General features: G+C 41.4%; 10 protein-coding genes across 14 annotated transcripts in view; 4 read left to right on the top strand and 6 right to left on the bottom strand.

Annotated features, from left to right (window-relative positions):
• Positions 1-90: 90 nt before the first annotated feature.
• Positions 91-1,920, bottom strand: LOC132257903 (uncharacterized). Its single transcript, XM_059754959.1, has 2 exons — positions 1,402-1,920; positions 91-923 (listed from the first exon to the last, which is right to left on the bottom strand). Exons 1-2 carry the CDS (start codon positions 1,654-1,656, stop codon positions 420-422), a joined length of 759 nt encoding a protein of 252 aa, XP_059610942.1. The 5' UTR covers positions 1,657-1,920; the 3' UTR covers positions 91-419.
• A 668-nt stretch (positions 1,921-2,588) lies between these two features.
• Positions 2,589-3,223, top strand: LOC132258044 (uncharacterized). The gene is made up of 2 exons (XM_059755147.1): positions 2,589-2,700; positions 2,759-3,223. The coding sequence occupies exons 1-2, from the start codon at positions 2,626-2,628 to the stop codon at positions 3,221-3,223; spliced, it is 540 nt and encodes a 179-aa protein (XP_059611130.1). The 5' UTR covers positions 2,589-2,625.
• LOC132258043 (uncharacterized) lies at positions 3,218-4,788 on the bottom strand. Its single transcript, XM_059755146.1, has 5 exons — positions 4,661-4,788; positions 4,257-4,594; positions 3,833-4,197; positions 3,630-3,778; positions 3,218-3,574 (listed from the first exon to the last, which is right to left on the bottom strand). The coding sequence occupies exons 1-5, from the start codon at positions 4,786-4,788 to the stop codon at positions 3,232-3,234; spliced, it is 1,323 nt and encodes a 440-aa protein (XP_059611129.1). The 3' UTR covers positions 3,218-3,231.
• On the bottom strand, positions 4,707-6,469 carry LOC132257750 (large ribosomal subunit protein mL37). The gene is made up of 4 exons (XM_059754779.1): positions 6,223-6,469; positions 5,539-6,158; positions 5,317-5,483; positions 4,707-5,177 (listed from the first exon to the last, which is right to left on the bottom strand). The coding sequence occupies exons 1-4, from the start codon at positions 6,393-6,395 to the stop codon at positions 4,929-4,931; spliced, it is 1,209 nt and encodes a 402-aa protein (XP_059610762.1). The 5' UTR covers positions 6,396-6,469; the 3' UTR covers positions 4,707-4,928.
• A 33-nt stretch (positions 6,470-6,502) lies between these two features.
• Positions 6,503-8,414, bottom strand: LOC132257751 (protein arginine N-methyltransferase 1-B). Its single transcript, XM_059754780.1, has 3 exons — positions 8,204-8,414; positions 7,739-7,960; positions 6,503-7,682 (listed from the first exon to the last, which is right to left on the bottom strand). Exons 1-3 carry the CDS (start codon positions 8,204-8,206, stop codon positions 6,834-6,836), a joined length of 1,074 nt encoding a protein of 357 aa, XP_059610763.1. The 5' UTR covers positions 8,207-8,414; the 3' UTR covers positions 6,503-6,833.
• A 279-nt stretch (positions 8,415-8,693) lies between these two features.
• Positions 8,694-11,265, top strand: LOC132258304 (DNA replication licensing factor Mcm5). The gene is made up of 4 exons (XM_059755566.1): positions 8,694-8,922; positions 8,984-10,094; positions 10,168-10,986; positions 11,044-11,265. The coding sequence occupies exons 1-4, from the start codon at positions 8,777-8,779 to the stop codon at positions 11,158-11,160; spliced, it is 2,193 nt and encodes a 730-aa protein (XP_059611549.1). The 5' UTR covers positions 8,694-8,776; the 3' UTR covers positions 11,161-11,265.
• A 1,426-nt stretch (positions 11,266-12,691) lies between these two features.
• Positions 12,692-13,422, top strand: LOC132258297 (uncharacterized). The gene is made up of 2 exons (XM_059755556.1): positions 12,692-13,116; positions 13,179-13,422. The coding sequence occupies exons 1-2, from the start codon at positions 12,738-12,740 to the stop codon at positions 13,406-13,408; spliced, it is 609 nt and encodes a 202-aa protein (XP_059611539.1). The 5' UTR covers positions 12,692-12,737; the 3' UTR covers positions 13,409-13,422.
• On the bottom strand, positions 13,404-14,410 carry LOC132258296 (diphthine methyl ester synthase). The gene is made up of 2 exons (XM_059755555.1): positions 14,176-14,410; positions 13,404-14,114 (listed from the first exon to the last, which is right to left on the bottom strand). Exons 1-2 carry the CDS (start codon positions 14,308-14,310, stop codon positions 13,437-13,439), a joined length of 813 nt encoding a protein of 270 aa, XP_059611538.1. The 5' UTR covers positions 14,311-14,410; the 3' UTR covers positions 13,404-13,436.
• LOC132258295 (cyclin-dependent kinase 5 homolog) lies at positions 14,411-16,440 on the top strand. Its single transcript, XM_059755554.1, has 2 exons — positions 14,411-14,617; positions 14,684-16,440. The coding sequence occupies exons 1-2, from the start codon at positions 14,519-14,521 to the stop codon at positions 15,452-15,454; spliced, it is 870 nt and encodes a 289-aa protein (XP_059611537.1). The 5' UTR covers positions 14,411-14,518; the 3' UTR covers positions 15,455-16,440.
• Positions 16,441-20,317: 3,877 nt separating this feature from the next.
• LOC132258294 (G protein alpha o subunit) overlaps positions 20,318-27,614 on the bottom strand; it is a 31,804-nt gene continuing 24,507 nt past the window's right edge. For all 5 annotated transcript variants that reach the window (XM_059755548.1, XM_059755549.1, XM_059755550.1 and 2 more), the window contains exons 6-9: positions 22,761-22,889; positions 22,565-22,694; positions 22,328-22,481; positions 20,318-22,263 (exon numbers count right to left, since the gene is read on the bottom strand). In XM_059755548.1, coding sequence (XP_059611531.1) covers positions 22,076-22,263; positions 22,328-22,481; positions 22,565-22,694; positions 22,761-22,889 — 601 coding nt within the window. In that variant the 3' untranslated portion in view covers positions 20,318-22,075. The remainder of the gene's footprint in view (positions 22,264-22,327; positions 22,482-22,564; positions 22,695-22,760; positions 22,890-27,614) is intronic.

The following is a 27,614-nucleotide window of genomic DNA, read 5'->3' as shown; positions in this document are numbered from 1 at the left end:
ATGCGCGCAATAAGGAAAAAATCTGCTATTTCTGTGGGATGATGAGTAGGTTTGGGACTGCGTGGACAACTTCTGCGCCTTCTGACAATTGACCAAGAGATGAAAAATGCTTGCCTTCAAATATGTGGCTGTTTTCAGTTGCACGCTCACACCCACAATCGGGATTTTCACATTGATCGTGAGAATATCACCCAAATTTCACGAAAATAAGTTTACTGTTTGTGTTTTCTGTGCCAAACACTGGCTCTCTTTTTGCGCCGAAGACCTTCTCGTGCAAGACTCACCCACTTGCATCCTCTCACATGCTCGCCATCGCGTCAGAAATTAGAAAAACCACTGATTTTCCAACGATCTTGTAATTACAAAAGGTAAAAAAGAGAAACACCACGTTTTAGCAAATTTACACAGACATAAACTCCTCAATTCTTCGGCATGAAGCGCTTCACCATCTGCAAAAGAGAGTCTTGGTCCAGCTTGCAGCCCGGATAGAGGATCTCACACTTGGCCACTCTATCGCTTCGGCCGTTTTCCAGTGCCTCTTTTATCGGCGTGCCGTCCAACATGTACTCGACGATGGAATTGCGCGAGATGTCGTGGATGATCTGGTCAATTTGATCGGCAGCTCCGCTTCTCATGTTCTTTTCGGAGGACTTTACATACGTGCAGACAGCGCGCTGCATGCAAGACGCCGTGTCGATGTTGTTCTGGCCAAGATACGTGTCCAGCTTGGCCAACATCTCTCCCAGGCCAGCAGGCTCGCCATCAATGCTGCGGTAGTTGCCGTAATTGCCAGAGAAGGCATTCACGAGTTTAGGCAGGATGAGGATGGCGCCAATTCCAACGAGGGCTCCGAGGAAAACGCCGCCCAAGTCGATCTTCATAGGAGTGTAAACGCCAATGCCGTTGGCGGAATGAGGATAACCCTGGAAAATAAGGTGAAGGAATCAACTTCATCACTTTTCGAGCTTCATTGGAAAACAGCGAGACACTTTTCGACGATAAATCTAAAACGGTTAAAGCGGTGAAGGAATATTAATTAATATGAATGAAAAACAGATGTAAAACTGGCTGTCTTAAGAACTTCTATTTACAAAAGAGTTCAGAAAAGAGTGAGGAATTTTAGCCTACATATATATTTCTAACTATGAAAAACGTGCTTTTTTGAATAGTTTAAAATAAATACCATTGACTTTCAATTAGTTGTTTACCATAACTTTTAAACTTAAATGTAAGTTTATTGGTCAGAAAATACTAAACTCATGAATTCCTGTTTTACACTCTTTTCACGTAGGATAAGGAATAGAAGTAATTATCCAGGAAATTTCAGTACGGTTTCGAATATTCTACATCCCTTAAATCTGCGTCAAAAAGCTTCACTTTTCACACTTTCGATTTATTTACCTGCAGTCCATTGCCATATCCTGTGGTGTATCCCAATCTTTGGCTCCTCTCGTTGGTGGCGTCGGAATTTACAGCGTTGTGGGACTCATTGTAGGCCTTTCTCCAGTCTTCGGCGCCAAAGGAGTGTAGCTTGGGCTCCTTATCCTTGAACGGGACACTCGATGGCAAAGCCGTTGCACTCGCGATGAGGAGAATCACGAGAAATCCGAACTGATTCAGCATGATGGGCGATAGAGGTGAGTTGGGACTGTGCATGAAGAGACGATCACACTTTCACAAGGAGCGCGCGCGGTGAGAATGACGGAGATCCATGATAGAGTTGTCATCTTTATATCCACTCGCCGAGATCATGTTCCATCCCCGTGACTCTGCACAATGCATAATGGGTAGTCGTAATTCCACAGCGTCTCTGCATCGCGACCCAAGAAGATGAAAAGTGTCGTTGGCTTTTTCCCGATGACAACACTTGCATTGTCTTTCACTTTCATCGCGCCACAAGAATATATTGTCATCTTCCCCTTCGCTTGAGCACAATTTTATTGTCTCCGCGTGCAATTTCCGCACACAGCACGCGTAATTGATCGCTTGCAACATCCTCACATTCATTTGCCTTCAAGGATTTCGCCTTGATACACTCATCATTGCATGGGCAAAATTGCACCTGATGCAATTGCAGATCGACATCTTTCTGCCAAAATTGCCAACAGCATCTTCTAGCTAGGCGATGGTTTGTCATGCACGAAAATACGAGATGATTTCCTAAAAAATGTGAGCAAATTGTCATGTTGATTTTATCGTTCAATTTATTATAACAACAGCACAATTGAATCTACACACGCATTATCTACGGTTCTTTAGCGCTAAATCCCTCTTTTGCGTGGCAACAATAAACGCACGTGAGTTGAATGCATCTAATTAATAATGAGAGCGGCTTTTTGTGCGTTATAAAACGGTGATCTTGCATCAGGACTCTTTTCAGTATTATGAGGGATTTCCGCGGAAGATGGTGCACGCGTCACATCTATCAATAGCTCTGGTCGTGACAATTGCAGCGGCTATCAATGTCTTGGCCAGCAGTGGATCAATGACTCGCAACAGAGTCACGCGGAAGAGTGAGGAGAAGCATAAATTTATCTCCTTCGAGACAGACGATGAGACCATTGAGGTGAGTCATCATCACGCGCCATGCCAAGATAATTCACTCTCTTTCACCCTTGCAACCAGATGGCCGTCGAATTCTCCGTACCGTTTCTGCAAGTGCCTAAATCCCTGGGAAAGTTCTCCTCATCTCTGGCGAGAGTGAGTCCAATTGCAACAATCTGAAGTGTGTGATGAAGCCGAAAATCCTGTCTTTTAGGGTCAAAATCCCGCCACAATCAACTTCGGGGCAATTCTCCTGCTCAGCATCATAGCCGTCATTGGGACTGTGATTGGAAATTTCTGGGCACCTGGCACTTCTATGATGAATTCTCCTGGCTTGACGTCACTCTTCAAGACGGACGCGGACTCGAGCACGTCGAACAATTGGATTTGGACTTCCGTGAAAGACTCAATGCTGAAGGAAGACGGGATGCTGAATGACTGCGCGAAAAAGTTCGTCTGTCTCACTACAGCTGAGGCGATCGAGAGGCGGCGGCACGGCATTAATAGTCAGCTGGACAGCCTCATTGAGGGCGTCACGCGGAGAGTTCATTTGCGTGATGTGCAGCCAGGCGTGAGTGTCTCTATGGCCATTGAACGTGCTTTCAGTGGAGGATGCAGTGGACACTTCAACAATTGCTCAGCGAAAATTCAACCTCTGCAGCACTATCTAATCCAATAGGAATCTTCTCACTGAGAGTATTTCGTCAGCAACTCTTCACTGAGGCTTTTATCACTGTCCAGCGGCAGCGACTTAATTTTAGACAGCTTCTCGCTGAGATTCTCCCGCGATTTCTTGATCACCAGACTGCATTTGAGCTGCGGAATCTCCATGTCCACAGTCAAGGGCAGATCGGTGATGAATCTGAGATCTGGTCCGAGAATGATGGAGATGTCATTGAAGATGTCAAAGAGGTCAGACACCTGCGCTATCAGATCATCAATCGCCTGTTGCTGTGACGCACTCCAACCTGGGCTCTTGTCTCGCCTGCTGTGATGTGGCGAAAGTGGGGCCAATTTCATGCCGCGCAATCTATTTAAATGAGAAGTTAGACTAGAGACTTTACTCAAGAACCGCCTAGACTCACCGTGTCCTAATAAAGAGATTATTTTCACGTTCTATCGACTTTCTCCTCTGCTCGCGCGACTGATGATCTTCAGCCTCAGCATCGGAGTCCTCGTCGGAAGTCTCCAAACTCTGCCACAGCGAATGAGTGGAACAATTGGCGAGATTAAACTGCAAATTACAAGATAGATAAGAAAAAAACACTATGCATTGGCTAACAGTTACCTTTTGAATCTTAATTCCTGGATGATGTCCTTCTCCAGTTTCCTCTTCTTCCTGTCGCTCATCAGCCTCCAGTTGCAAACGGAATCTCTCCGCAGCTTCAGGATCCAGCGAAAGACTGGGTCTTCGGCGAAGATAACTTTGGTTGATGAAGTCCAAATCCTCGTCGAATTCCTTCAACTCTTCCGTCTGCTCCTTAATCTTCTCCGCATTGACCGACAGGGCCTTATCAATGCTGTCAAAGGCATCAGCAGAAGTTGTGTACTTCATTAGAGAACCGATGCGACTTGTGGGCAGAGCTGTCTGAGTCTCAGCGTCGCTGGTGTTCAGCAGCTCCGTCATTTGGGAGATCGTGTGAGTAAAGAAGACTGCAAGAAGATAATGATGATATTAGAGGGAATTTGAGGAAACTAGTTGAGCTACTCACGCGTTCCTGGCGGAATGTTCCTGATCGTTACAGTGCCATCCGTGAGAATACCCACATCTCTCTGCCGCACGAGATCTGTCTGCACGTTGAACCACGCATCTTTCATCAGCACCGTGGGCAGGAAATCCGTCTGGCACGCCACCGAATTGGATTTCATGGCCCTGAGCGCTCGCCTTGAAGCGTCCAACAGTTTCGCCTTGAGCAGAGCATTGGTGTTTGGCTCCTTGACGGGCTTCGCGGTGGCGCGCCACGGAGGCCTCTCCTTGGGCTCCACATCCATCACGGATTGCTTCCTGCGCGCTGCAGCCGAAGTGGAAGTCATGTTGAGCTTAGACAGCCTGGAACCCACACTGAAAGTATCCCAAACTTTCTCTTTGCTGGAAAAATCTATTTTACGTAGTTACCTCATCGCGAAGGTTGACATGGGAATTGTGTGCTCATCGGTGACACTCTGCGTCTCGCTCTCCGAAGACGCCCGACTTGGTGGTTGGGGACTCACTGGGGACGGTGGGACGGTCCTATTCATGGCCATTATCCTGTGGGTGATAGAGAAAGTGTCAAAGGAGTGGCTCAACACTTGAATGCACGCAAAGGAATGTCTCAACACTGTCTGTCGTTACGCTGAAATTCCGCAACTGTTTAATCGATACTTTATCTATTGGTTACAAATCACTATTGACTGTAGAAGGTGAAGAATTTCTCTAGAACGCCTGGATTGTAGCCCTCAAGCTGAGGCTTTCCCTGCACATACGCGCAATTCGAGTACAAATTCTCAATCTTTGACTCATGCCAGACATTCTTGTCCCCTTCCTGGCCACACAAGTCGAGAGTGTTGAGCTGAAACACGCCGAAGTGGAAGGATTGTCCGTTGGTGTGTATAGCCTGAACGACAATGGGTTCTGGGAGTGTTTGCACATTATCCTGGAAAATATAGAAAGTCACAGTAAGCCTAGGAATGTACAATCTGCATTGTTTCCCTAAAGATCTCTCTTCTATTACACTTTACACAATGCCTTCGTCTGCGAAATTCTCAAGAAAGCAATCCAAGAAGTTGACTTACCCCAAATTGCCGCTTAGCTTTAGCCGCAGCCGCCGTGAAGGCGTAGAAAAGCGTCCTGGATCGGATCTGGCTCTCATTTATGGGCACCTCATGAAATGTCTTCATTTCGGATGTGAATGTAGGAAAGATGGTGTGAAAACTAGTGAAGCGATGCCCAGTGTTGATCGCTGAAATACAAATAAATCTTGGAAAAGATGACTTAAACACGCTATGCAAACCTACGATAGAAATCCTCCCATCCTTCACTGCCTACTGCCTTCAACGAGCTGGTGAAGTTCAAGGGAAAGAGATCGGGAAGTTCCTCGTGATCCTGAGATACTTCCGCCACTTTTGCAATGGGCTTTGTCGAGGTGATCAACAGGTTTGCCAGCAAATCCATTCCGATTTCTTTGCCATCCTTCTCAAAGTTCACTTTCAAGAATGGCTCATGAATGATCCTCTTCTGCAAATTCTCCGCCTTGTTCGTCGTGAGTCTTTCACAGTGTCTGATCAGCTTGTCCAGGATCAGAATGTTCTTCCTCTCTTCAGTAATCCCATAAACTCGTGGGAAGTTAAAAGCCGGCCGCTGCGGATCGTAAATTCTCTTGGTTTTCTTCTGCTCAGCATCGAAGAGATGAGCTGAGAGGATGTCCTGCTCCATCTTCTCATGCACAGTATCTGAGATAGTGAGATTCTTCAAGAATTTCACATATCTCGAGGGTAGATTCTCTACAGAGACACTCTTGGTCAGCACTTGAGCTTGCCGGACGCCCTCAATAAGCAGAGAATCTGTGCTGTACGAATACATCTTCGGCAGATTCAGTGTTGGGATGTTCTTGGTAGTTTCCATGGATGTGGATTTACTGCAAGCAACATGAGATACTGGATTTTGTAGGAATTTACAGAGAATAGCTACGTTTAGTATACTTTATTCCCAAGAAATGTTCCTCTGCTCTCACGATTGTTGGGTTGACTTTCTCCAATTGCTTAACTGCCGCTTCCATTTCGTCATTGGGCAGTATTTTCTTGGCGGAGTTCAACCAGTGACGCTTCACCATCCGCCCAATGTGCTGATGGCACAGGACTTGCGTTAATTTCATGCTTTTTACGCGATTTTCCGGCTTCAAAAACACTCCTATAAAACTCACCACTGTCACATGGAGGATATTCACCACTGCAGAGTCGAATTCAGGAGAATTACAAAATCTTACAAGAAAAAATCATTTCTCCTATCAGAATGGATATATTTCGTAAAAATAAAAAGTACAATTAATGACTTAAGTTCTATGATCAGAAATTAAGTTTTTTTTCTTATCAAATTGAATTCCGTGCAAGATAACTACTCGAGGTTTTTTTTAAACTCATTCGTCTCTTGTAATCTGTATTTATCTTATAATTTTATCCACGAACTTCAGCTTTTTCAAGACTCTCACTCGCGTCAATTGATTCACATAAGGTCTTGAAAAAAGTCCTGTATTTTCTTACAGCAAAGTCCGGGTTGTGGGGAGGAGGACTGATAAGAATCTCAGGGACAATCTTTAGCGCATTCGGTAGTGATTCTGCTCGTGCATTTCTGACAATTCCCCCTTAAAGTGTATATCAATGTTGAAGTCCAAGTCGCGATTGTTGCGTGCATTTGGCTTCATGCGGAAGGTTCCGTAGATCTCCTCGCCCTTCTTCACCGTCATGTACTCGTCGAAGTAGAAGACGGTTTGCTTCCAGTGCGTGTACGGCGCCTCGGGAGCCGTGCTGAAGCCCAGACGCTTGTGACACTTGGTGAAATCCACTGTAAAGTACGTCACGAGGGCCTGGACGAAGTCATTGCGCTTCACGATCAGCCTAAATGGTGAATCAAACTCCAGATCCGACTTCTGGATCGTGTACAAGTCGATCTCCTTCACCAAATACGCACTCGAGACCACCTGCTTGGGATCCACGATATCCACGAGAGGCTCCGTGATGGCCACCTTGCGAATGGAGCTCATGTTGAAGCCATACACGTCGTCCCACCAGTTGATCTTCTCATCCTTGTACTGGCGGTCCTCGATGGCCGTGATGAAGAGACTGCAGCGGTCCGGGAACATCATGCCGTCCGGCCGTAGCCACTTGTCACGGGCGAAAAGCACCGTGTCCAGCATAGACTCGTAGAACAAGCAGTAGCCCATCCACTCGCTGATGATGATGTCCACCTGACTGCAGCCCGGCAGCTCCACTTCCTCCACCTTCCCTTTCACCACCGTGATCACTTCTGACAAGTTGTTCACCTCGATGATCTTGCGGGCGTAGTCCACGATGTTTGAACACTCCACAGCAAACACTTTAGCTGCTCCCGCCTTCGCGGCGAACATGGACAGAATCCCCGTGCCACATCCGATGTCCAGCACCACCTAAAAGACACGCGAGACTCAGCCAAAGGCACTGGCAACTCCGCACTCACACTCACCTTGCCCTTGAAGAGGTGCTTGTTGTGATACATGGCATTCCTGTACGTGAGCGTCCGCACCTCGTCCTTGAGCATCTCCTCGTGGATCCCGAAGTGAGCGTACGAGTCAAAGTAGTAATCCCTGGACGTCATGTCGCAGGGCGCGATGTCTTTGTCGTCCTTGCCGCCCGTGCTGCACTCCCCATTCGTCTCTGAATTGGCCATTTCTGTGTCTGAAGATGCCTACAAAGAGTGGCAAACAAGCCCATGAGTTTGACATGTTCTCACCCACCCGGAAGCCGGTGCTCCGCCGCGAACACGCGGTAAATCTACAGAATCTCTAGCAAATTTCTCCATCGCAGAGCATTTCAATGAATTCTCCCCACAATTTCACATCTCAGTTCTGCCATCTTCGCATGATTGTGAAAATATTCTCAATTTGTTCTCGACTATGAACGCTTTGTCTAGCGTGGATGCGATGCTCACCATTTTGAAATTCGCTTTTCACTAATTTCCACCTAAGATTTCGATTTTATATTACTTTATACACTCTCGCTGACCACTTTAGAAGATCTTCAAGCACAGTCTTGGCGATAACGTGATGTGTTTAATCGTGAAAAGCGTCTAGGAATGCCTGGGCCGCAAAATTCCCGCTGACAGCCAGAATTTGCAAAACGCACAAGGCAGTGGGGAGATAGTGGTGAGTACTGGTGTGGTGAAAACAACGGGAAGGAACAGAATTGTCGTATGAAAGTTCCGCAGAATGTTCTCAAGTTTTGCGGAATCTTTCGTGTTTTCTCGCTTTTGTGGCTCCACAACACGGATATTTCAGTGTAAGGCGAAATATAGAGTGGGTTTTATAAGTTAAATTATTTCTTTTGGTCATTTTCATTGAGTAATCATGCAAATCGTTAAGAAATAATCCAAGGAACGTTCTTGTGAGATCAGCAATAGGGCTCTAACGCCATCTTTTGTGCGTGCGGATTTTGGCGCGCTGTCTTGTCCAGTGCGCGTCTGTGGACTGTTCTTTTGTGTGCGAATCTTACACATTCTGTGGAAATGGAAGGATTTGATGATGCTGGGCTGTTCTTCTCGGACAACTTTGGTGAGGAACGACCTCAGCAGGTTAACTTGCAGACCATCAAGAAGAACTACAAGGAGTTTTTGCACAGTTTTCACGAGGACACCTTCAACTTCAAATACAGGTTAGATTTCTGGGGTTCTTTTTGCCTCTTTCTGCCGGGTTTCATGAATTCTAAATTACAGAGATAATTTGAAGTTGAACTATATCACCGGGAAGTACTTCCTGGAAGTGGAGATGGAGGATCTGGCGGGATATGATGAGACGCTCGCGGATAAACTGTACAAGCATCCCACTGAGCATCTGCCTGTCTTTGAGGAGGCTGCTCGGGAGATTGCTGATGAGATTACCAGACCTCGACCAGAGGGAGAAGAGCATGTTCATGACATTCAGATCCTGCTGCGCTCCAACAGTCTCCCGACCAGCATTCGCGAGATAAAGTCCGAGTGCATTTCTCGGATTAGCACGGTGGCGGGCATTATCGTCTCAGCGTCCAACATTCGCGCCAAGGCAACCAAAATGACCATTCAATGTCGCTCTTGCAGCAACATAATCCCCAATATCTCCATCAATCCCGGGCTCGAGGGCTACGCTTTGCCCAGGAGGTGCCCAACAGAGCCAGCAGGGCGACCAAAGTGCCCCATGGATCCTTACTTTATCATCCCTGACAAATGCCAGTGCGTGGACTTTCAGGTGCTGAAGCTGCAGGAGTTGCCGGACTCCATTCCCCAAGGCGAGATTCCTCGCCACATTCAAATCTATTGCGACAGAAATCTGTGCGAGCGCGTGGTGCCTGGGAATCGCGTCATGATCCACGGAATCTACTCCATTCGCAAGGTGGGAAGACCGTCGAAGCTGGATGGGCGGCAAAAGGCCACCGTGGGCGTGCGAGCGCCCTACATGCGAGCCGTGGGCATAGTCGTGGACACTAAAGGGCATGGAAGCATCTCGATGCACTCGAATGTATCGGCTGAGGAGGAGGAGGCATTCAAGAAGCTGGCCAACACACCTAATTTGTACGAGAGACTCGCTCAGTCAATCGCCCCCAGCATTTTCGGGTCAGTGGACATCAAAAAGGCCATCGCATGCATGCTGTTCGGAGGGTCGCGGAAGAGATTGCCCGACGGCCTTATTCGCCGCGGGGACATCAATCTGCTGATGCTGGGCGATCCGGGAACGGCAAAGTCGCAGCTGCTGAAATTCGTAGAGAAAGTGGCACCAATTGCTGTGTACACGTCCGGAAAGGGCTCCAGTGCTGCCGGTCTCACAGCTTCGGTGATTCGCGACAGCTCGAGTGTGAGTATTCAAGAAAAGGAGGATCTTTTGTAATGGGATTAAGTAGCTCTTTTTTTTAACTCTTTGACTACAGAGGAACTTTGTGATGGAGGGCGGCGCCATGGTGCTGGCCGACGGCGGAGTTGTGTGCATCGATGAGTTCGACAAGATGAAGGAGGACGATCGCGTGGCCATTCACGAGGCGATGGAGCAACAGACCATCTCAATTGCCAAGGCGGGACTCACGACCACTCTCAATTCGCGTTGCTCCGTTCTGGCAGCAGCCAACAGCATCTTCGGCCGCTGGGATGAGACCAAAGGCGAGGAGAACATCGACTTCATGCCCACGATTCTGTCTCGCTTCGACATGATCTTCATTGTGAAGGATCTGCACGACGAGCAGCGCGACTTGACGGTGGCTAAGCACATCCTCAACATACACGTGAACGCCAACAAGGCGGACAGTCGCAGCGCCGAAGAAGAGATCTCGCTGGCCATGCTGAAGAAGTACATCCACTATTGTCGCAGCACCTGTGGACCTAGGCTGAGCGTGGAGGCGGGCGAGAAGCTGAAGAGCCAGTACGTGCTGATCCGCAAGGGCGTGCTGAGCCAGGAGAAGGGATCCGAGAAGCGCCTTGCTATTCCTATCACCGTGCGCCAGCTGGAAGCGGTGATCAGAATCTCAGAGTCCCTCGCCAAGATGCAATTGCAGCCCATCGCGACGGAGTCGCATGTGAACGAGGCGCTGCGCCTGTTCCAGCTCTCCACTCTCGATGCCGCCATGTCAGGCAACTTGGCTGGAGCTGAGGGATTCACCACGGAGGAGGATCAGGAGATGCTGAACAGGATTGAGAGGCAGCTGAAGAGGCGCTTCGCTATTGGCTCACAGGTCTATGTGCAGAGTATCATCCAGGTGAATTTCTACTATCTTTTCCAGGGAGAGCTTGATTGATTGATGATTCTCTTGCAGGATTTCTCTCATCAAAACTACGCCGAGAGGTCTGTATTGAAAGTCATTCACATGATGATTCGTCGCGGAGAATTGCAGCACCGAATGCAGCGCAAGATGCTCTATCGCATCTGCTGATCTGTCGGCGCCTTGTCACTCTTGGGCGACACTTTGCGCACTACAAAGCCGCGGAAGGATGTCTGGATCTTCGTGGCGGCGTCATTTAACTTTTGTAGACGTTTTCTCACAAGAAATCCCCTCACTTGGGCCTGAATTCTAGTCGCTTCCTCTTCGTGACCCTCGGCGTTTCCCGTATCACGCGGCGAGACGCGCAATCCCGCCCCGGAGGCGTTGTTCTCGCGGGCGAATTTTGAATTTGGCGAACTGGGGTGCACTTCCATGTCTGCTTGGGGAGTTGTGTGTGCTGCTCGGGGAATGTTCAGCGGATGACTGGTGAGTATTTTGCCCACAGAAAGTGTTCTCTTCTTCTGTCTCCGCGTTCTCGCTCCATTGAGCAGTGATTATTGATTATTGTTGAAAGTCACTCAAATGGATTTAATTGACTATTCTTCCGCACATTCAAGTTGCATTAGAGCAGAATTGATGAGTTTACAGATTGGAGAAGTTTTATATTGATTTGTGTGCGTAAATTTCAACTTCTTAGAATCCTGAATTCCAACATTACGAAAGATATGAAAATCTTGTAAACAAAGGTTGGAGACTCATCGGTTTATATTGGATTCTTGGGAAGAATCTTCCACGGAACGACATGTGTTTGCCAAGGAATGACACTGAAATTAAGTGCTGATTCTTATCTAGGATGCCAGATATCCTCAACAACTCTGTCGGCAGCATAATAATGAATGTGTGAGCTTTAATTGAAACTTTCCTTGGGGCTGTTTTCACCCCTTTTGTGTTGTACCCTTTTCAACGTGTGTCAGCAGAAAGAGCGCACGTGGGCGACGGAAGGGGCGCACTGATAACGGAATCCCTCACAGCCAGGAGACACATTCACATTGGAAGAGGAGCAGCGCGAGTGTCTGTGCACGTCACCATAGTTTCGTGTGTGAGGTTTATTTTCGAAATTTCCGACATTATCCACCCCTTCATTCATTATTCAGTGATTGTTTGCTCGCTCTTCACTCCATTTTCGTCGCACCAGCGGAAGGATATCCAGTTTGAGTCGCGCATTCCCCGTGGCATTTACAATGACTGTTCTGGTCAATTTCCCTCAGTCCACCCACGAGCAAGTGGTGCGCTTCATGAGTAATTTAGCGGAGATGGTAATCAGGGAGCCGCCAGGGAATTTCTACCTCTTCGCGCAGAAGTACTTCGAGGACTTACTGATCAAGAGAGACGGTGAGGTGGACAAGGAGTACGAAAAGCTTACTAATTGCGCTAAGTTCATCAGGAATTCACCCGAAGAAGCGCTTAATTTGGAGACAATCGATGCCACCAAAAAGAGACGAATCGATTTTATTGCTCTCTATCGGAAAATGTCCAGTAACCAGGACAACGATCGATTGATTGTCGGCCAGGAGGAGCGTTTGGAAGAGAAAGAAATGCAGGAAGAAGTCAAGATGAAGCCTCAGACGCCTTTCAAGTCTGAATTGAAGCTCTACAAGAGTCTTCAGAGCAGCTTCGAGGCGATCACTGAGGATGAGGATGAGATTTCATGCCAGGAATCGTTACAGGAGGTATTCATTGTAAATCAGATGATTCAACTCTACTTGCCCAGCGCTTTTGCGGACTCTTTTGAGGATGTTATCCAGGAGAGGCACCTGGACGAGGTGGAATTAATTCCGTACAGGAGTTTTGAAGGATACTCTGTAAAATTCTCAATCTTGGCCTGGAACGATTACGGAGTGGTTCTGTCTGTGGCTTGTGGCCACGAATCTGAAGTGATTATTTTCCTCTTGAGGATGCCAGACGAGGATGAAGAATTCAAGGTCCCGCCAAAGGCGATAGAATATGAGAAGAAAGCACCTAAATTTGAAGTGGATTCTGAGGTATTCAGGGGATTTCTTTTGCGGTTTCTGGATTCTTTCTATCCTCGAGGAAATTATCACCAATTCACGTTCATAAAAATTGAAGGTATTATGCAAAAAGTCATAAAGATTTGCAGATTTGAGATGTTAACTTACAATTTCTTCTAGATCCTGGGAATTCCCTATTGACTCCTCCAGACACTCCGGCTTTGCCGTTTCAGGATCACAATGAACCTCCAGAGATGGAGAACTTTGTATTCCTCGAGAAGTCATTGGAGCTTCTGCGCATGGAAAACAAAACAGGATGTTTTGAGACTCACCAGACAATCCGCCCCAGGAGTGTGCCAGCTGCCAAAGTGCCCAAGCATCTCAGACAGCGAGTCAAGAGTGCAAAGTAGTTTAAATGAATGTTTTCCACACTTGTATTCAGAGCTTTTTACTGGTGAATTGCTGAAGATACTCCGATTCTAGGGGATGAAGATTCTTAGCTGGGATCACGAGCGAATGCAGCGGAGGTCCGAGATCTTTCCTTGCCATCTCCTTGAGGCTGCTTACGAAAATCTCCTGAGTCTCGTGGCCAACTCTGGCCAGTCCCACGACGAGTGAATCCTCTGCAACATCATCGGGTTTCTCCTTCACGATGTCCAGCAATTGCTGACAGGCTTCGGCGACTGACATGAATCTGGGAGGATCGTATTCGCGTTTCTTCTTTGTCAGGCTCTCAACTGTGGGCTCGTGTACGCGAATGTCCAGGAGGCAGAGAGTGTGGAGTTCCATTCGGCGATTCTTCAATATCTTCTCGAAAAAACTGTCTGGTCGCCAAGAGTCTGTCCAGTAGGGAATTGAGACAGTCTCTCCGAAGGAGTACAGCTGCAGTCCACAGCACGCCACAGCATTCATGATGGAGGCGTTGTGAATCACTTGGCAAGGGATATTTCTTTCCTTCGCTCTCAGGATGAAATCTGTGTGTGTTGTGGCCCCAAAAGGATCTCCAACAACCAGCATGGCCACATTTTCCTCCTTGGCACTGCTGATTATCTCATCCCCGCTCATCTCAACAGTGTCCCTGTCAGCGAGGATCAACTCTCGGCCATAGAACTCTTCCTGAAAGTAAAGTCAGTGTTGGAATTTGGGGCGCTATCAAACCGGGGGGAGGAAAACTAACCAACTTCTCCTTGCCACAAGAGAGAATTGAGGTGTAATTCTCCAAATATACTTTGTCACACTTTCTCACGATCTCCAGTCCTTTCACAGTGATGTCTTTAGCATCGCCAAGTCCCAATCCGATGAGATATAGCATTTTTGCTGAGATAATTGGGGAAAACACGAGGAAATTGCAGTATCAAAACAAATCGCCCACGCGGAGATGAGAGTCGCAAAGAGTGGTGAATTTCACTCAGCTGTCAAACTGTCAAGAGTTGTTTGACGTGGTGAAAAAGGGGGTATATTTTGCGTGGAAAAGGCTGCAAAATTAGGGTGAAAATTGGTGGTTTCCACGAGAGGAAGTCATGCAGAAGTACGAGAAGCTGGAGAAGATAGGCGAGGGGACTTATGGAACGGTGTTCAAGGGAAAGAATCGCGACACCCTCGAAATTGTGGCCCTGAAAGTGAGTTTTCCTCGATGTTTTGGTTTTTCGGTAGTTTTTCTGTAATTGTGGGGCGCTTTTTTGCAGCGCGTTCGCCTGGATGAGGATGACGAGGGCGTTCCCAGTTCTGCCTTGAGGGAGATTTGTCTGCTGAAGGAGCTGAAACACAAGAACATCGTTCGCCTGTATGACGTCCTGCACTCAGATAAGAAACTAACGCTTGTGTTTGAGCACTGCGATCAGGATCTCAAGAAATACTTCGACAGCCTGAACGGAGACATCGACCTGGACGTGGTGAAGAGCTTCATGTACCAGCTTCTGCGCGGCCTGGCCTTCTGTCACAGTCACAACGTCCTCCATCGCGATCTTAAGCCACAGAATCTGCTCATCAACAAGAATGGCGAACTAAAGCTGGCGGACTTCGGCCTGGCCAGAGCCTTTGGAATCCCCGTCAAGTGCTACTCCGCCGAAGTGGTTACACTCTGGTACCGTCCGCCGGACGTTCTGTTCGGCTCGAAGCTCTACACCACGAGTATCGACATGTGGTCGGCGGGATGCATATTCGCGGAACTCGCCAATGCCGGACGGCCTCTGTTCCCGGGTTCCGATGTCGTGGACCAGCTCAAGCGGATCTTCAAGCTGCTGGGCACACCCACTGAGGAGACGTGGCCCGGTGTCACGCAGCTGGCGGACTACAAACCCTTCCCGCTCTACCACTTGACCACATCCTGGAGCCAAGTGGTGCCCAGACTGAACTCCAAGGGGCGCGACCTGCTGCAAAAGTTGCTCGTGTGTCGGCCCAACATGAGAATAAGCGCTGAACAGGCCATGGCACATCCCTACTTCAGTTCCAACTGAGTCTTTCCCCAGTTTACGTGTATCTTTACTGATAGGCTCTATATTTTACTATTTAATCGAGTATTTATGGCATTTCCTGGCAATGTACCAAATATTTGTAATACCTAAGACGTGTCTGATTAAAGTCCCTTTTGATCCTTAATTGGCTTTCATTGAACTGGAAATTATGGACAGAAATAGAGAGACCTCAAGTGTAGGTATGTATGTATATAAAAAGTCATTTAATAATTTCTTAATCGTCTTTAGATGCACTTGAAAATCTGCAAAGTCTGACTAAACCCGCATTGCTGATGGTTTATCGCGAAAGAATGAAATCAACCCTGAAAATGCACTTAGTTTCGCAGCGGATTTTCTGTAATTACGTTTTTCATGTGAAAAATATACTCCTCAGCGTCACGCAATGCGATTTGTGAAATACTTTCACAATCCTAACAATTATTGAATTAGCACGATTGTTCTTCACTCTGATTGCAATCATCAAAGAATGATTTATGCGCTTGATGAGGCGCGCGAACATTGCGAAGACAAGAGTCTGAGGATTTTTATATAGTGGCTAAAACGCTTTTATTTCCGATTTTTACATCACACATAAAATGACATACACATTAAGTTGTTTTTAAATATAATATTATCATTATTATAATTATTTCAAATTGTTTTAAGTGTTTCCTTTTATTATTTTTTCTTCCTTTTTAAATTTAATCCTTATGTAATGCTTTATATTAGTTTTCTCTCATCTTTTTTTTTACTTTTTTCAGTAGTTCTCTCATGCTTTAGCTTTTTTCCGTTACAGTAATAATGATTATATAAAAAGCTTCTTGATGTTCTTTTCTTTGTTGGGTTTCTTTTTTTTCTCTACCTTCACCTAATATCCTTCCTTATAAGTTTGGTTTATTTGGTGTTGTTTATTTTTTCTTTATTCCTTTCTCAAAAAATGATTACTATATAATTTTTATCTCTTCATTTTCTCTTTATCATTATATAATTCTTCTATACAATATTTATTCTTTGCGATTTCTTCATGTTAGTTGGTATTATATTCTTAACCATGATTTTCACGCATTTTTCTCATCATTTTTTCTTTATCTTTAATAAATAAATGCTTTTCATTAATCTTCATTTTTGTTTGCTATTTCACTAAAGACTTCTTCTTCATCTTCTTTGTTAATAAATAAGAGCTCAGACAGAAGATATACAAATGTTTTTTTTATGCATTGAATGTGTTTTGTGTGTGTGTTTGTGTGTTCTTTTGATGTGTCCTTTCCAGTGTCTCATGAAAAAATGTGTAGAATTTTTTTAGTTTTTGATTTTTTTCTTTAAATATAAAGGTTTTCTCACGTAAGATTTTTTTTCTTTATGATTTAAATATGATGGTGTGATATTACATTTTGTTACTATATTCTCATTTATCATCTTCTTCATCATTTAAATGTTTATCAATAATTTTTTTTTACATTGCGTTTACAGTAAAGAACGACGCTAAACTTGTTTTTCCTGCCTATTCTTTCTCATTCGTCTGAAGTCTCTGACTTTGACTTGATTTTATCAACTAAAGAGGAAAAAAAATGGTTAGAAAAAGTCAAATTATTCATCGGTGATTTATTTTCTCAATTTTTCCCCGCTTTCCTTCATGTTGTGATGGGAAAATGATAAAAAGACTTTTAAAGTATTGTACGAAAAACAATCCATTAAATTACAATCCACTTTTCGCATCTGTAAATTCATGTAATATTCATTTTTTCTTTTGGTTTTCTCCACTTTTTTTTAATAATAATTATTAGCATATTATATGCATACTATGTATGAGTCCAACACGCATGAAAAGGACTTTGATTTTCTCTCTCGATCACTTTTGCCTGGGGTTTCAATTTGCACTTAAAAACTGTGATTTACTCGCTCTTCGCATGAATTTCTGAGAGATTTCACTGTGATTTGTCTCTGCTTCTATTGCCATTCTTGTGTGGATTTCTCTTGTCATTTCCCACCCTCTTCATCTCAATTGGCTGGACTCATGTTTGCACATCCCTTCCTACGAACATTATAAAATCTTATCTAGTAATAGTTAGATATACATATCATTTTTTTTCACCTTTAAGTTAATTCAATAGATTTATTCTTTCTTGTCCATTACTATCGTTAGATTGCAAAAAATCATGTTTTATTAACTCGTCTGCATCGATAAATGCTTTTATTTGAATTCACAAGAAATTCTCCAGAAAATGATCAAGGAAAAAGCGTTTAACTGAGAGAAGTTCTTGAGCGAAGACATGATCAATTTATACTTTGGCGCGCACTGCGTAGCAATTGAAATCTTTAGAAAGTCTCCTAAAGACTTCCCGGCGAATTTCAATTGCTGCGCAAAATGAATATAAAAAAGAAAAAATAGAAAAAGTGGGAGAAAGATGACAGAAAGTCAGCAAAATTAGCAATTTGTAGACATATCTTTTGGTCTGATTTCTTATTTTTAGTTAGTTCTTCTCTGTATTCATCATTCAATAGCTATGATATTAAATATTACTTGAAATTTCACCCCTTTTTTCACACTCTTCTCAACATTCTGCCTTTTCTATTTTTCCATAGTATTCACTTTAATGTATTATATTTTAGTTTAATTATTATACTGAGAACATATAGTTAATAGTGTGAAGGTCTTCTTCATCCAGTTTCTTTTTGCTCACTTAATGATCTTGTGTTAAATAGTTTTTTCTTTGAATCCTCTTTTAGACCACAAACCTACAAATTCTCACGAAACTGCCACAGATTTCTTTCATTTTTTCTCTATCTTTCATTTCTTTTTACCCTCTAATGTTTATATTTAATTACTTAAGTAATGTGTATATATAGAATTCAATTTAAAATTTCTTTCTTGGTATATTAATTTGTAATTTAATAATTTTTTATGTATATAACAACAATGCGCTTATATATGTTTTTTTATTTTGTACAAAAAGAGCAAAGAATTTTTTTTTAATTACCTCTTTTACCACTCTTCCATAATATTAATCTTCTTCATCTCGTGTTCACTTTCATTTGAATTCAGTAATAGTTAATATTGTATTTTCTCTTTTTCCATTACTTTTTTAATTCTTTTGTAGCAGAACCGAGAAGAAAAAAATCCTATTCCTATTGATTTTATCATTTTTTAAAAAAGTGTTTTCTTCTGAAAATTGGGAAATTGGTTAGTTTGACAAATGAAGGATGATTTTTATACAAAATTTGCTTTCTCTCTTGGGTGTATTTTTCCTTACAATTACTTGTTTTTTTTTTATCTTTCTTCCTTTAATTAATGACTAGATTGTTGTTTTTTTGTTGTATGTTCAACATCATATAGAAGATAATATAATTTTTGTTCTTCAAGTGAATTTCCTGAATGTAAAATCTCTGTTATGTTGAAGTTAATGCTTGTTTCTTAAACACTGCTAATCTTGTTTGGGAAGGGAAGAATTTCCTACTATGGCAATAAACTATACGAAAATTTCGATACAACTGACTTAGTACGATATCAAAAATTTTTTACATTATCTCTTTCCACTTTTACTATAATATTCTTTATGCAATGTATGTTTTTTTCATTATTTTTCTTTATTACAAATCTTTGGTCTCCAATTGTGTGTAATTTAAGAATTAATTAGAATGCTTCTTGTTGTTCTTCACTGAATGTTTTTTTTTCCACTACATAACTCTGTAAATTTCTCAACTACACGTTTTTTTCTTCTTTTTACTATAATCATCTTTTTTTGCCACCTTTAAACACTATTACAGTTAATATTGATGCATCAATTTGAATGAATGACTAAAAGGAGGGAAAATGGAATTGAAGCAATGAAAAGGAAAAATAAACACGAAGAAACTCACTTAACATCTTCAATGGCTTTTCACTTAAATAAGTTTGTTTTCATCTCATTGGGAAAAACTGTTGAAGGCAGTGAATGTGACTACATTAGGCAGTTGATTTTCACTTCTCCTGCAATACTCGACTCTTCGTCCTCTCTTCAATCACCTTAATTACACGATTCGTGGTGTTTCACCGGCTAAAGAAATCTCTTTCCCTTCTCGACTGAATAATAAGGGGATAAAAAATCACTTTAGCAGCACATTTCTGTATCATATTTTGCATATTAATGGTATTTGGGCGTGACTTTTGAGAGGGCGTGGCTTAGAACGCTCTCGTCTGTTCAATTGCACACTCTATGCAAAATATGCCAAGGAAAGTGATGCCAAAGCTAAAGATTCCCCGATAAATTTGAATTAAGACACAGAAAAAGTGTAATAACAGCATTTTCAATCAATTTTTCCCAATTAAACATTTCTTATCATCAAATTTCTAAACCTTTCACACAATGTCGTTCTATTTAACGTTTCTAATATGTTTTAAATTTATTTTGGTATATTCTTTATCTAGATTTCACCCTTAGTACAACGATTTATCTGTGTATGACTCTTTAAATTGTAAAATAGAGACAAAAAATACTCATATTAACACTAATAAAAAGAATTTTTACGGTATTTTGTGCAAAATAATGAGCGTCAGAGTCAATTATATCCACAATTTTTGCCCGTACTCTCGCTAAGGTTAAATAGAATATATTCTTCTCACTACTGTCAGTTAATGGTTTTCTTTGTTGCAACTTTCACTATCATAGAGAAAATATAGTATTTGTATTCAAGGATTCTTTTCTCATAATATTGGCATAGAAAAATAAGAAGGAATTGTGTATGTGTATTTATGCGGTGTGTGAAGAAATTATGCTCTTTTGTTGCGCGTCTCAAATATGTTTCCAAATTCCAAATTTTTCTCTTGTGTATTTGTGTCCTTGTGTTATCATTCTTCTTTAAATATAACCTTTATTACTTATTCTCATCTTCTTTTTTTCTTTAAGTTATATAAAAATACGTTAAATATATGTTCTTTTTTCATCATCAAACACAATTTGGTCAGTATTTCCATCATATTTGCTCCGTTTTCTATCGTGTTCTCAATCCTTTTTTTTGTTATTTGGTACGAATATCATTTTTATTTCAATACTTTTCTTGATTTGTTTTTACTCAGGCGTAAAATATGTGTTATAATGTCGAGAATATTGAAATAAAGAATTTTGGTATGTTACTCTTTCTTTAAATTCTTGTCCACTTTTATTACAGTACGTTTAAATATAAATATTTGAAACTTTCTCTTTCTTTCGCCATCCTCAATAGTAAGTTATGTCCTTTTCTTTTCATCTCTGCAATAAACTAAACTATTTTGTCTACTCTTCATTTATCATTTACTTGTTGTTTTTAATTCTTCACTATGTTAAATAGATGAGCTCGTTTTTTTCCTCTCTTTGTTACACATTTAAGTTTCTTGTATTTCTTTCTTTCGTCATTTTTATCCTCTTATAACATTGATTGGCACAAAATTTATCTTTTTAAACTATTCCCATGTTGGTTAATTCAAGAGACAATAAATAAATAAATTATTCTACTAATCAGACTGATTAATGACACTGTTTGTTGTTTTGACAGAAATAAGAAGAAAAAAAATGTCCACTGCTTGAAGAATGTGTGTTAAGTCGATATAATTATGCTTTAAGAACTCATTTTTAAAGTACTGCAAATTGAGTTTTGTGTATTCTATCAAAACATAAAGCTACATGTTAGTTCTTAAGACATGAAAATGCATTTAAAAAATATTCTCAAAGTCTGAACACTATAAAATACATTAGAAAAAATACATTAAGAAATCATCTTGAGGTTTCCAGTTGCTCAGTGTTGTGTGTTCTTTTACTCTGCTTTATGTAAAAATTCTGCAAAAAATAATCTCTCGCATAATTTGCAATGACAAAGGCATGAAAAATAAAGTTGAGAGTAAAAATAATCATTCTCTCTAAATCTCCTTATTAGAGGTAAATTCCTTTACTTGGTTGTTCTCTTCTTCCTATCGACTGTTGTGCTTCTTGTTTTCTCTACATTTAACACTGCTTCTCACGTTTTTCCTTCTTCTCTTTACCACTTTTTCTCCACAATTCATCATTTTCTCTATACACAAAATAAATAATAAATTAAAAATGCAATGTTCAAAACAGGAATGTTAGACATAAATGAAATATTGTGAGTGTTTTTTGCTTCTCAAGTCACTGAAAAAATGTGATCGACTGAAGAAAAATGTTTCCAATTGATGAAAATTTTCCGCTAAGATTTCTTATACACTTTTTTGCCTAGTTCTCTTCACCGTTTGTTCTTAAAATTGTTTTTTTTTCTCTTTTAATATTCTTTCACTAGACTTTTCACCATTTTTTTTAACTAGTTAGTACACTCTAATTCACCTTATCATGAAGAATATAATTGTTTCCTCTTCATGTTCTCTCTTTCATCCTTCATATTCTCCATTTAAATATGTATCTTTTCATCATCTTTAGTAAATTTAATAATTAATTTCTTTAATGTTTAATGTTCATGTGTTGTTTTTCCTCTCATTCACTTTGTGTGTTGTATCGTGTTTTGTGTTGAATTATGTAGTGTTTCTCTCTTTCTTTCTCTCTTCAATTTTTTCACCTTCTTTTCTAATTATTCTCTAGAGTCGTTTTTAATAGTTCTTCCTCTGCTCTTCCCCTCTCTCTCCCTCACGCGGTCCTCATTACTTTAATAGAGACCACAGCCCCTAAGGTTGTTCGCTATGATAACGTCAGTGACTGCATCAAACACAAATTGTATATTGTTCGTATCTGTGGCACATGTCATATGACAGTAGATCTCCTTTGATGTTGACTTATTTTTAGCCTCGAATTGTGCTTGAATGTATGCAGCCGCCTCTCCATACTCTTGTCCACCTGATATTTAACACCAATCATTGTTAATTGCTCACACCAATCAAATCGACATAGCACAACTCACCTGTGTACTCGGGGAAACAGATTGTCAATGGGCTCTTGCGAATCTTCTCCTCAAACAAATCCTTCTTGTTCAAGAACAGGATGATCGAAGTGTCCGTGAACCACTTGTTATTGCAGATCGAGTCGAACAACTTCAGTGATTCTTGCATGCGGTTCTGGAGAGAAGATGAGAAGAATTATGGATCGTAATGAGACAATTGGACAATTTTTGGCATTGATAATTGTTAAAATTTCTTACCGTAGTTTCATCCTCGTGCAACACTTGATCGTATTCCGACATGGCCACACAGAATATAATAGCAGTGACATCCTCAAAACAGTGAATCCACTTCTTTCGCTCCGACCTCTGACCGCCCACATCGAATAATCTGCCAAAGAGACATCGTAGTGTAATTACTCACAGACGGCGAATTGTGGGAACTTGAGATACTCACTTGAAATTTAAGTTTTTGAATGAAAAGTGAACTTCGACTATACCAGTGGTTTTAACTCTAGTCCGGAGAATATCTTGCTCTGTCGGTTGATAATCCTTAGCCCCCAATCTGTCCAAGTCATCCAAGAAACTGCGAATGAGAAGGGGGGAAAGTTGAGGGTCAGAGAATTCTGTGAGGACAGCATTTTCATGTTAACATCGACAGTGAAAATGAGAATTTTGGGACAAAATTCACCTCATGCAGGGCTCTTTTTCGGCACACATTTTCCACGAACGTATAAATATATAAATTAATTAAGTAATTACACTTGCGTGTTGACGCGATGTATATATTTGATTAGAAATTTCACAGTAGTGTTGTTAAATTTAATGTATTGCGCCCAAGAGTGTCTCAAGGGTGACATTTTTAGACGCGCGCAACACACGAAGAAAGTCCCCAATTGATCACTTGATATTTAACAACGAGTGTTCTCAACGCTTTTAATCGATTGTGTGAAGATTATTGACCTAAGTTACTCATTCAGCATCTCGAGTGTCTTCCTTCTTACACAAGATTGTTTTTTTAAAGCGGAAAAAATTCAACAAATACTAAAAAAAAAAAACGCGGAATAATCCGACGTTTTGTCTAGACTCACATGCAATAGGTATGTATGTAGTAAGAAAAAGACTTTACTCTATGAATGGTGTCATTGATGTAAATCACACCTTCTCGACTAAACATTAACCAATTTCTCGCCTTCATTCATCCGCCCAAAGAAGACAAAAGTGACGATCTGACAGGCGTGTGTTCTTCATCACGGATATTGAAAGACAAATTTACACTTTATACAGAATTATTAGTGATATTTTGTCAATAAGCTCAAGTCTTTCCTGTGAATTGAATTAGCTACACCACGACCAAAAGAATTCCCCTTGTAAGTTCAGCATTCTTCCCTCGTCGTGACCATTGAAAAAGCCCTAATTGTTCTCTGGAGGTGAATATGCAAGTCATGTGTGGCAACATAATAATTTCCAATATGTAATCTATCAAACCACGACGAAACTCACCCTTATCGAGGACTTCTGGGACTCTCAACGAGGGTGTCTCGAGCGGAAGACCACTTTAGATATTCCACCAAAGTCACGAAATATGATAGAGTGCTCAGAATTCAATTTCATAATTCCCCAATAAAATTATGGTTCTTGGAAAAGTTACAAGTGCATCACTAAAACTTCAATATTGCCTTCTCTTCCACTCACTGGCTCTTCGAAAGCCAATTTTAAAGCACTGAAACATTGTGCAATTTCTGAATAATTCAAGAGAAATTAGGGTAAAACTACCACGAATTATTTATTATTCAATTGATTAGTGCCTCATTGTCACAGTGAAATGACTTTATTGAGGCAAAAATCGATGAGAGCATTTCTCTTCTTCCTCCACAATATTTCTACTTTTTTTTCAGCAGCGACATTCAATTTTACTTCAGCTAAAACAATATAGTGAAAAGCGGGGCATCGCTTTTCCCTATACATGAAATCCTCTTAACTCTGTGTACACACAAAATCACATATGGATTTTTTGCGGCAGAAATAATCTGTCTTCGTGGTCGCTTGCCTGTCCGCGCGATAAAAAGAATCATTGCCGTGGTGGTTGGCAAATGACAGAGGGTGGAAAAATATGAAAAATATTTTCCTACAACTTTTCCATTCGTCAAATTTGCACGCGATGCTAATCCCTTCCTCTTCTTCCTATTTCCCACAACTTGCCCACACCCTTGCGGCGGCTTTTTTCCTCACTCAGCACAGGAAAGACTATCGATAGAAGAGTTGTGGAGCGCACAAAATGTTAGATAAGCCCTGCGGTTTGCTGAAAAATTCGCATTTGCGAAGAAAAAGTCAGTCAATTAACCTCCTTTCTGTTCAACTTTGTTATTAATACCCCTGCAACACACCCCGCAATTGTACATAGTAAATGGGTAATTAATCAATAAATCACTCTGTGAGATACACTGTCTGAACACATTTATGCAATCTCCCTCTCTTTCACTCTCAAGTCCTTTCATCACTTTATGAGATGTGATCAGAAATCATCACCGCGTAATGTTGATATAGCAGAAAGAAAGCAGTGTGGCTTCTCATTCAATTGCACGCAGTGTTTAGCGGATGAAAGAGGCCTAAAATGCCACATATTTATACATTACATAAGAGAGACCTATACAACTCGAGAGATCACTATCAATTATTTGGGCTTGAAATTAATATGCTCCAGGTGAGATAGTTTATATTTGAATATGTAATAGGCGAAAACGATCAAAAAGTCCGCACTTTTCTCACTCTCTTCAATATTGTGCATATTTTGTGTACAATTCGGTCTGTTGTTTGTCAGGAGAAAAGCCAAATATTGTGTCGTCTTGCGCTCATGTTTGAGCGAAAAGAGATTGAAAGGTGACAATTTCGGGGCCAGAGACCCTCTTTAGCATAAAATTTTATGTTCCAACAGCCTCATCATCATCAAGACAAGTCACTTGCGCGTACGACTTGACTATCAATTTTACATCTCATGGAGATTCTTATGTCACACGCACAATCGTGTTGGATTACAACGAGGAACATGGGAATAATTTTTCGCCAGGCTTAAACAATGTTTCTTAGACACTATTAGACAGTCATCGATAAAATATAGCATACGAGTCAGACCCCTTAGGGCTGTCCGTGGTTCAAACTATGCGTGCAAATTGGTGTTTAAATACAAATATCTCGCTAGCATGTGAAAGAATGGAAGAGACGAAGAAAGGCACGCATTCACTCCACACTTTTTCCACCCAAAATCCAAAAGATTCGGAACAAGTATCTAATTTGTAATATAAATTGTAATACCGCTTAAAACGTGAGTGTCTAAAACGAAAGTGCCTTACAATTGTGGACTTTTTTCTTAGCTCCATTAGATCCTCATTATTGTGGCGGGAGCCTTACAAATTAGACCACACTCTCATTTTCAACGCAGAGATGTGCAATGTTTCCTTATGTAATTATCCAATATCGGTCAAATAATGAAATTTCCTCCTTTACGCTGTATTTATCGAGCATTTAATGGCAAAGAAATATAATCTCTCACCCTGAGCCAAAGAGCATGGGATTTATTTCACTTTTACTACTGTTTCTCTTTACATGTATTGACTGCATCGACTCACAGTCATTGAATAACTGGGCAACAATAATATCGAGCAGTGGAGTAAGTGGGTGGTTTATTGATCCCATTTTTCGGAATTCTCATCTCATTGTGAGACTTACTTGATATTGAGGTGAAATTATCAATAAAAATAGCAATATTTCTCAATATGGACACACTTTGTAAGTAATATTACACCCTGCAAAAGTGTTAGAAACATGTTCATTTAAATTATATTTTATATGTGAGATAGAATGACTTAATTGTCAGTTACATCAACAATCTCTCCTCAAATCCCACTACAGCCGAACATGTTGATATCTTTTATGACTTTAGTGTACTTTTGTGCAATTTCTGCGTCAAAACATCCACAAGAGAAAGAAGGCGAGATGTTCAACCCACAATTGCGCGCTTCATTCATACATGATAGCAATCTTTCGCGAGCTTCGCAAGTGAAAATACCACAGTTAGCACTACCCATCTTTCCATCATTATTTAATAGCTATTGAGAGACAAAGACCATCTATTAAACTATCATATTGTTATACAATGTTAGTCAATTGCACATCTTGTGCAGAAAAAAAAGATTGTCAACTCTGTGTGCTTTTCATGCTCAATTATCCACAAACCCTTCCTCGTGAAATTACACCGGAAAGTTACAAAACTTTAGGGTTTTGCAACGTGTATTTATTAATAACATACATTTTAAGACTTATTGCCTGCTGTAGTTGAGGGATTAGCAAACTAGAGGAGAAAACACAAATCTCACGCTAGATCGGCATTGATATCGCGAAATATCATAATCAGGCTCTTTGCTGAACCCTTGAAATGTATATTAAATTTATTGGACATCAAAAACTGAAGGCAAGAGTGAAGACTCTGTGAATTCGCCCCTCATTTCTGTGGTGTGTATAAATTTTATTATATTGTGATATCAGTTAAATATCGTCTCACACTCTCATATGATTGCATTATAAGTTTAACTAGCGTGTTCCTGTCAAGCACATCAATTTTGAGCTTCCTCTTTTAAAAGCCTCTACACTCTCGGCGCGCCTCTCGATTCCCAACATCAACATCATTGTTTCCAATCATGAGCACCGCCACAACTTATAGCAACAACTCAATTTTGAAGCCTCAGCCAACGAGCATCACCTTAACACCATAATCTCGCACAGGTGATCGATGGTTTATCAATTAACTGATTCACTGACACCTCGTTGAGGCTATGTTGCCTTGTGGCGGAAGAGCTGTCGGGATAATTATATCAGCTTCTTTCAACTGTTGTGTAATGGACAATAGGGCAATTTGGGCACCATAATTGCAGGTTAGACTTACAAATGAGCACCGTCAGTGAGCATATTTGTCAAAAAGCTTGCTTTCTGATTAACTACACGGTATCTGGCGCAGATAAAATCTCCACATAATTAGAGCCTTGTCACAGCACTACAGAGAGTGTCACGAAAATGCAGGTGATGAATTAAATAAATTCCTGGGTGTCGTGACAAAAGTGCCACCGAGAAAAGCACAAAAAATCCGCATGATTTTGCCTCAAGGTTTGCTCAACGCACTTTTATGTTCGGCAAACATTGTAATATGTATATAAAAAAAATTTACTTAATTCTTAAGTATGTGCGAAAAGTGTGAATTTTTGAAGTCACTTGTGTGAGTGTGGAAGTTATTTTTCGTTCAGCTAATCTTTTGAATTGC

Source organism: Phlebotomus argentipes, unplaced genomic scaffold (genome assembly GCF_947086385.1).
Source record: "Phlebotomus argentipes unplaced genomic scaffold, Phlebotomus argentipes genome assembly scaffold_4, whole genome shotgun sequence".
Classification (NCBI taxonomy): Eukaryota; Metazoa; Arthropoda; class Insecta; order Diptera; family Psychodidae; genus Phlebotomus; species Phlebotomus argentipes.
The sequence above is the reverse complement of the archived record's forward strand: the minus strand, read 5'-3'. Positions and strand labels throughout refer to the sequence as shown.

Excerpts from the sequence above, each read along its gene's own strand:
- LOC132257903 (XM_059754959.1), bottom strand. The coding sequence starts at position 1,656 with ATGCACAGTCCCAACTCACCTCTATCGCCCATCATGCTGAATCAGTTC. Across the intron at positions 924-1,401 it reads GATATGGCAATGGACTGCAG|GGTTATCCTCATTCCGCCAA; the intron begins GTAAATAAATCG and ends CTTATTTTCCAG.
- LOC132258044 (XM_059755147.1), top strand. The coding sequence starts at position 2,626 with ATGGCCGTCGAATTCTCCGTACCGTTTCTGCAAGTGCCTAAATCCCTG. Across the intron at positions 2,701-2,758 it reads TCTCCTCATCTCTGGCGAGA|GGTCAAAATCCCGCCACAAT; the intron begins GTGAGTCCAATT and ends CCTGTCTTTTAG.
- LOC132258043 (XM_059755146.1), bottom strand. The coding sequence starts at position 4,788 with ATGGCCATGAATAGGACCGTCCCACCGTCCCCAGTGAGTCCCCAACCA. Across the intron at positions 4,595-4,660 it reads ATGTCAACCTTCGCGATGAG|GCTGTCTAAGCTCAACATGA; the intron begins GTAACTACGTAA and ends TGTGGGTTCCAG. Across the intron at positions 3,575-3,629 it reads AATCTCTTTATTAGGACACG|ATTGCGCGGCATGAAATTGG; the intron begins GTGAGTCTAGGC and ends TCATTTAAATAG.
- LOC132257750 (XM_059754779.1), bottom strand. The coding sequence starts at position 6,395 with ATGAAATTAACGCAAGTCCTGTGCCATCAGCACATTGGGCGGATGGTG. Across the intron at positions 6,159-6,222 it reads GAACATTTCTTGGGAATAAA|TAAATCCACATCCATGGAAA; the intron begins GTATACTAAACG and ends TGTTGCTTGCAG. Across the intron at positions 5,484-5,538 it reads AGGATGGGAGGATTTCTATC|CGATCAACACTGGGCATCGC; the intron begins GTAGGTTTGCAT and ends TTTGTATTTCAG.
- LOC132257751 (XM_059754780.1), bottom strand. Across the intron at positions 7,683-7,738 it reads AGCACCTCTTCAAGGGCAAG|GTGGTGCTGGACATCGGATG; the intron begins GTGAGTGTGAGT and ends CGTGTCTTTTAG.
- LOC132258304 (XM_059755566.1), top strand. The coding sequence starts at position 8,777 with ATGGAAGGATTTGATGATGCTGGGCTGTTCTTCTCGGACAACTTTGGT. Across the intron at positions 8,923-8,983 it reads ACCTTCAACTTCAAATACAG|AGATAATTTGAAGTTGAACT; the intron begins GTTAGATTTCTG and ends TCTAAATTACAG. Across the intron at positions 10,095-10,167 it reads TGATTCGCGACAGCTCGAGT|AGGAACTTTGTGATGGAGGG; the intron begins GTGAGTATTCAA and ends CTTTGACTACAG.
- LOC132258297 (XM_059755556.1), top strand. The coding sequence starts at position 12,738 with ATGATTCAACTCTACTTGCCCAGCGCTTTTGCGGACTCTTTTGAGGAT. Across the intron at positions 13,117-13,178 it reads CACGTTCATAAAAATTGAAG|ATCCTGGGAATTCCCTATTG; the intron begins GTATTATGCAAA and ends AATTTCTTCTAG.
- LOC132258296 (XM_059755555.1), bottom strand. The coding sequence starts at position 14,310 with ATGCTATATCTCATCGGATTGGGACTTGGCGATGCTAAAGACATCACT. Across the intron at positions 14,115-14,175 it reads CTTGTGGCAAGGAGAAGTTG|GAAGAGTTCTATGGCCGAGA; the intron begins GTTAGTTTTCCT and ends CTTTACTTTCAG.
- LOC132258295 (XM_059755554.1), top strand. The coding sequence starts at position 14,519 with ATGCAGAAGTACGAGAAGCTGGAGAAGATAGGCGAGGGGACTTATGGA. Across the intron at positions 14,618-14,683 it reads TCGAAATTGTGGCCCTGAAA|CGCGTTCGCCTGGATGAGGA; the intron begins GTGAGTTTTCCT and ends GCTTTTTTGCAG.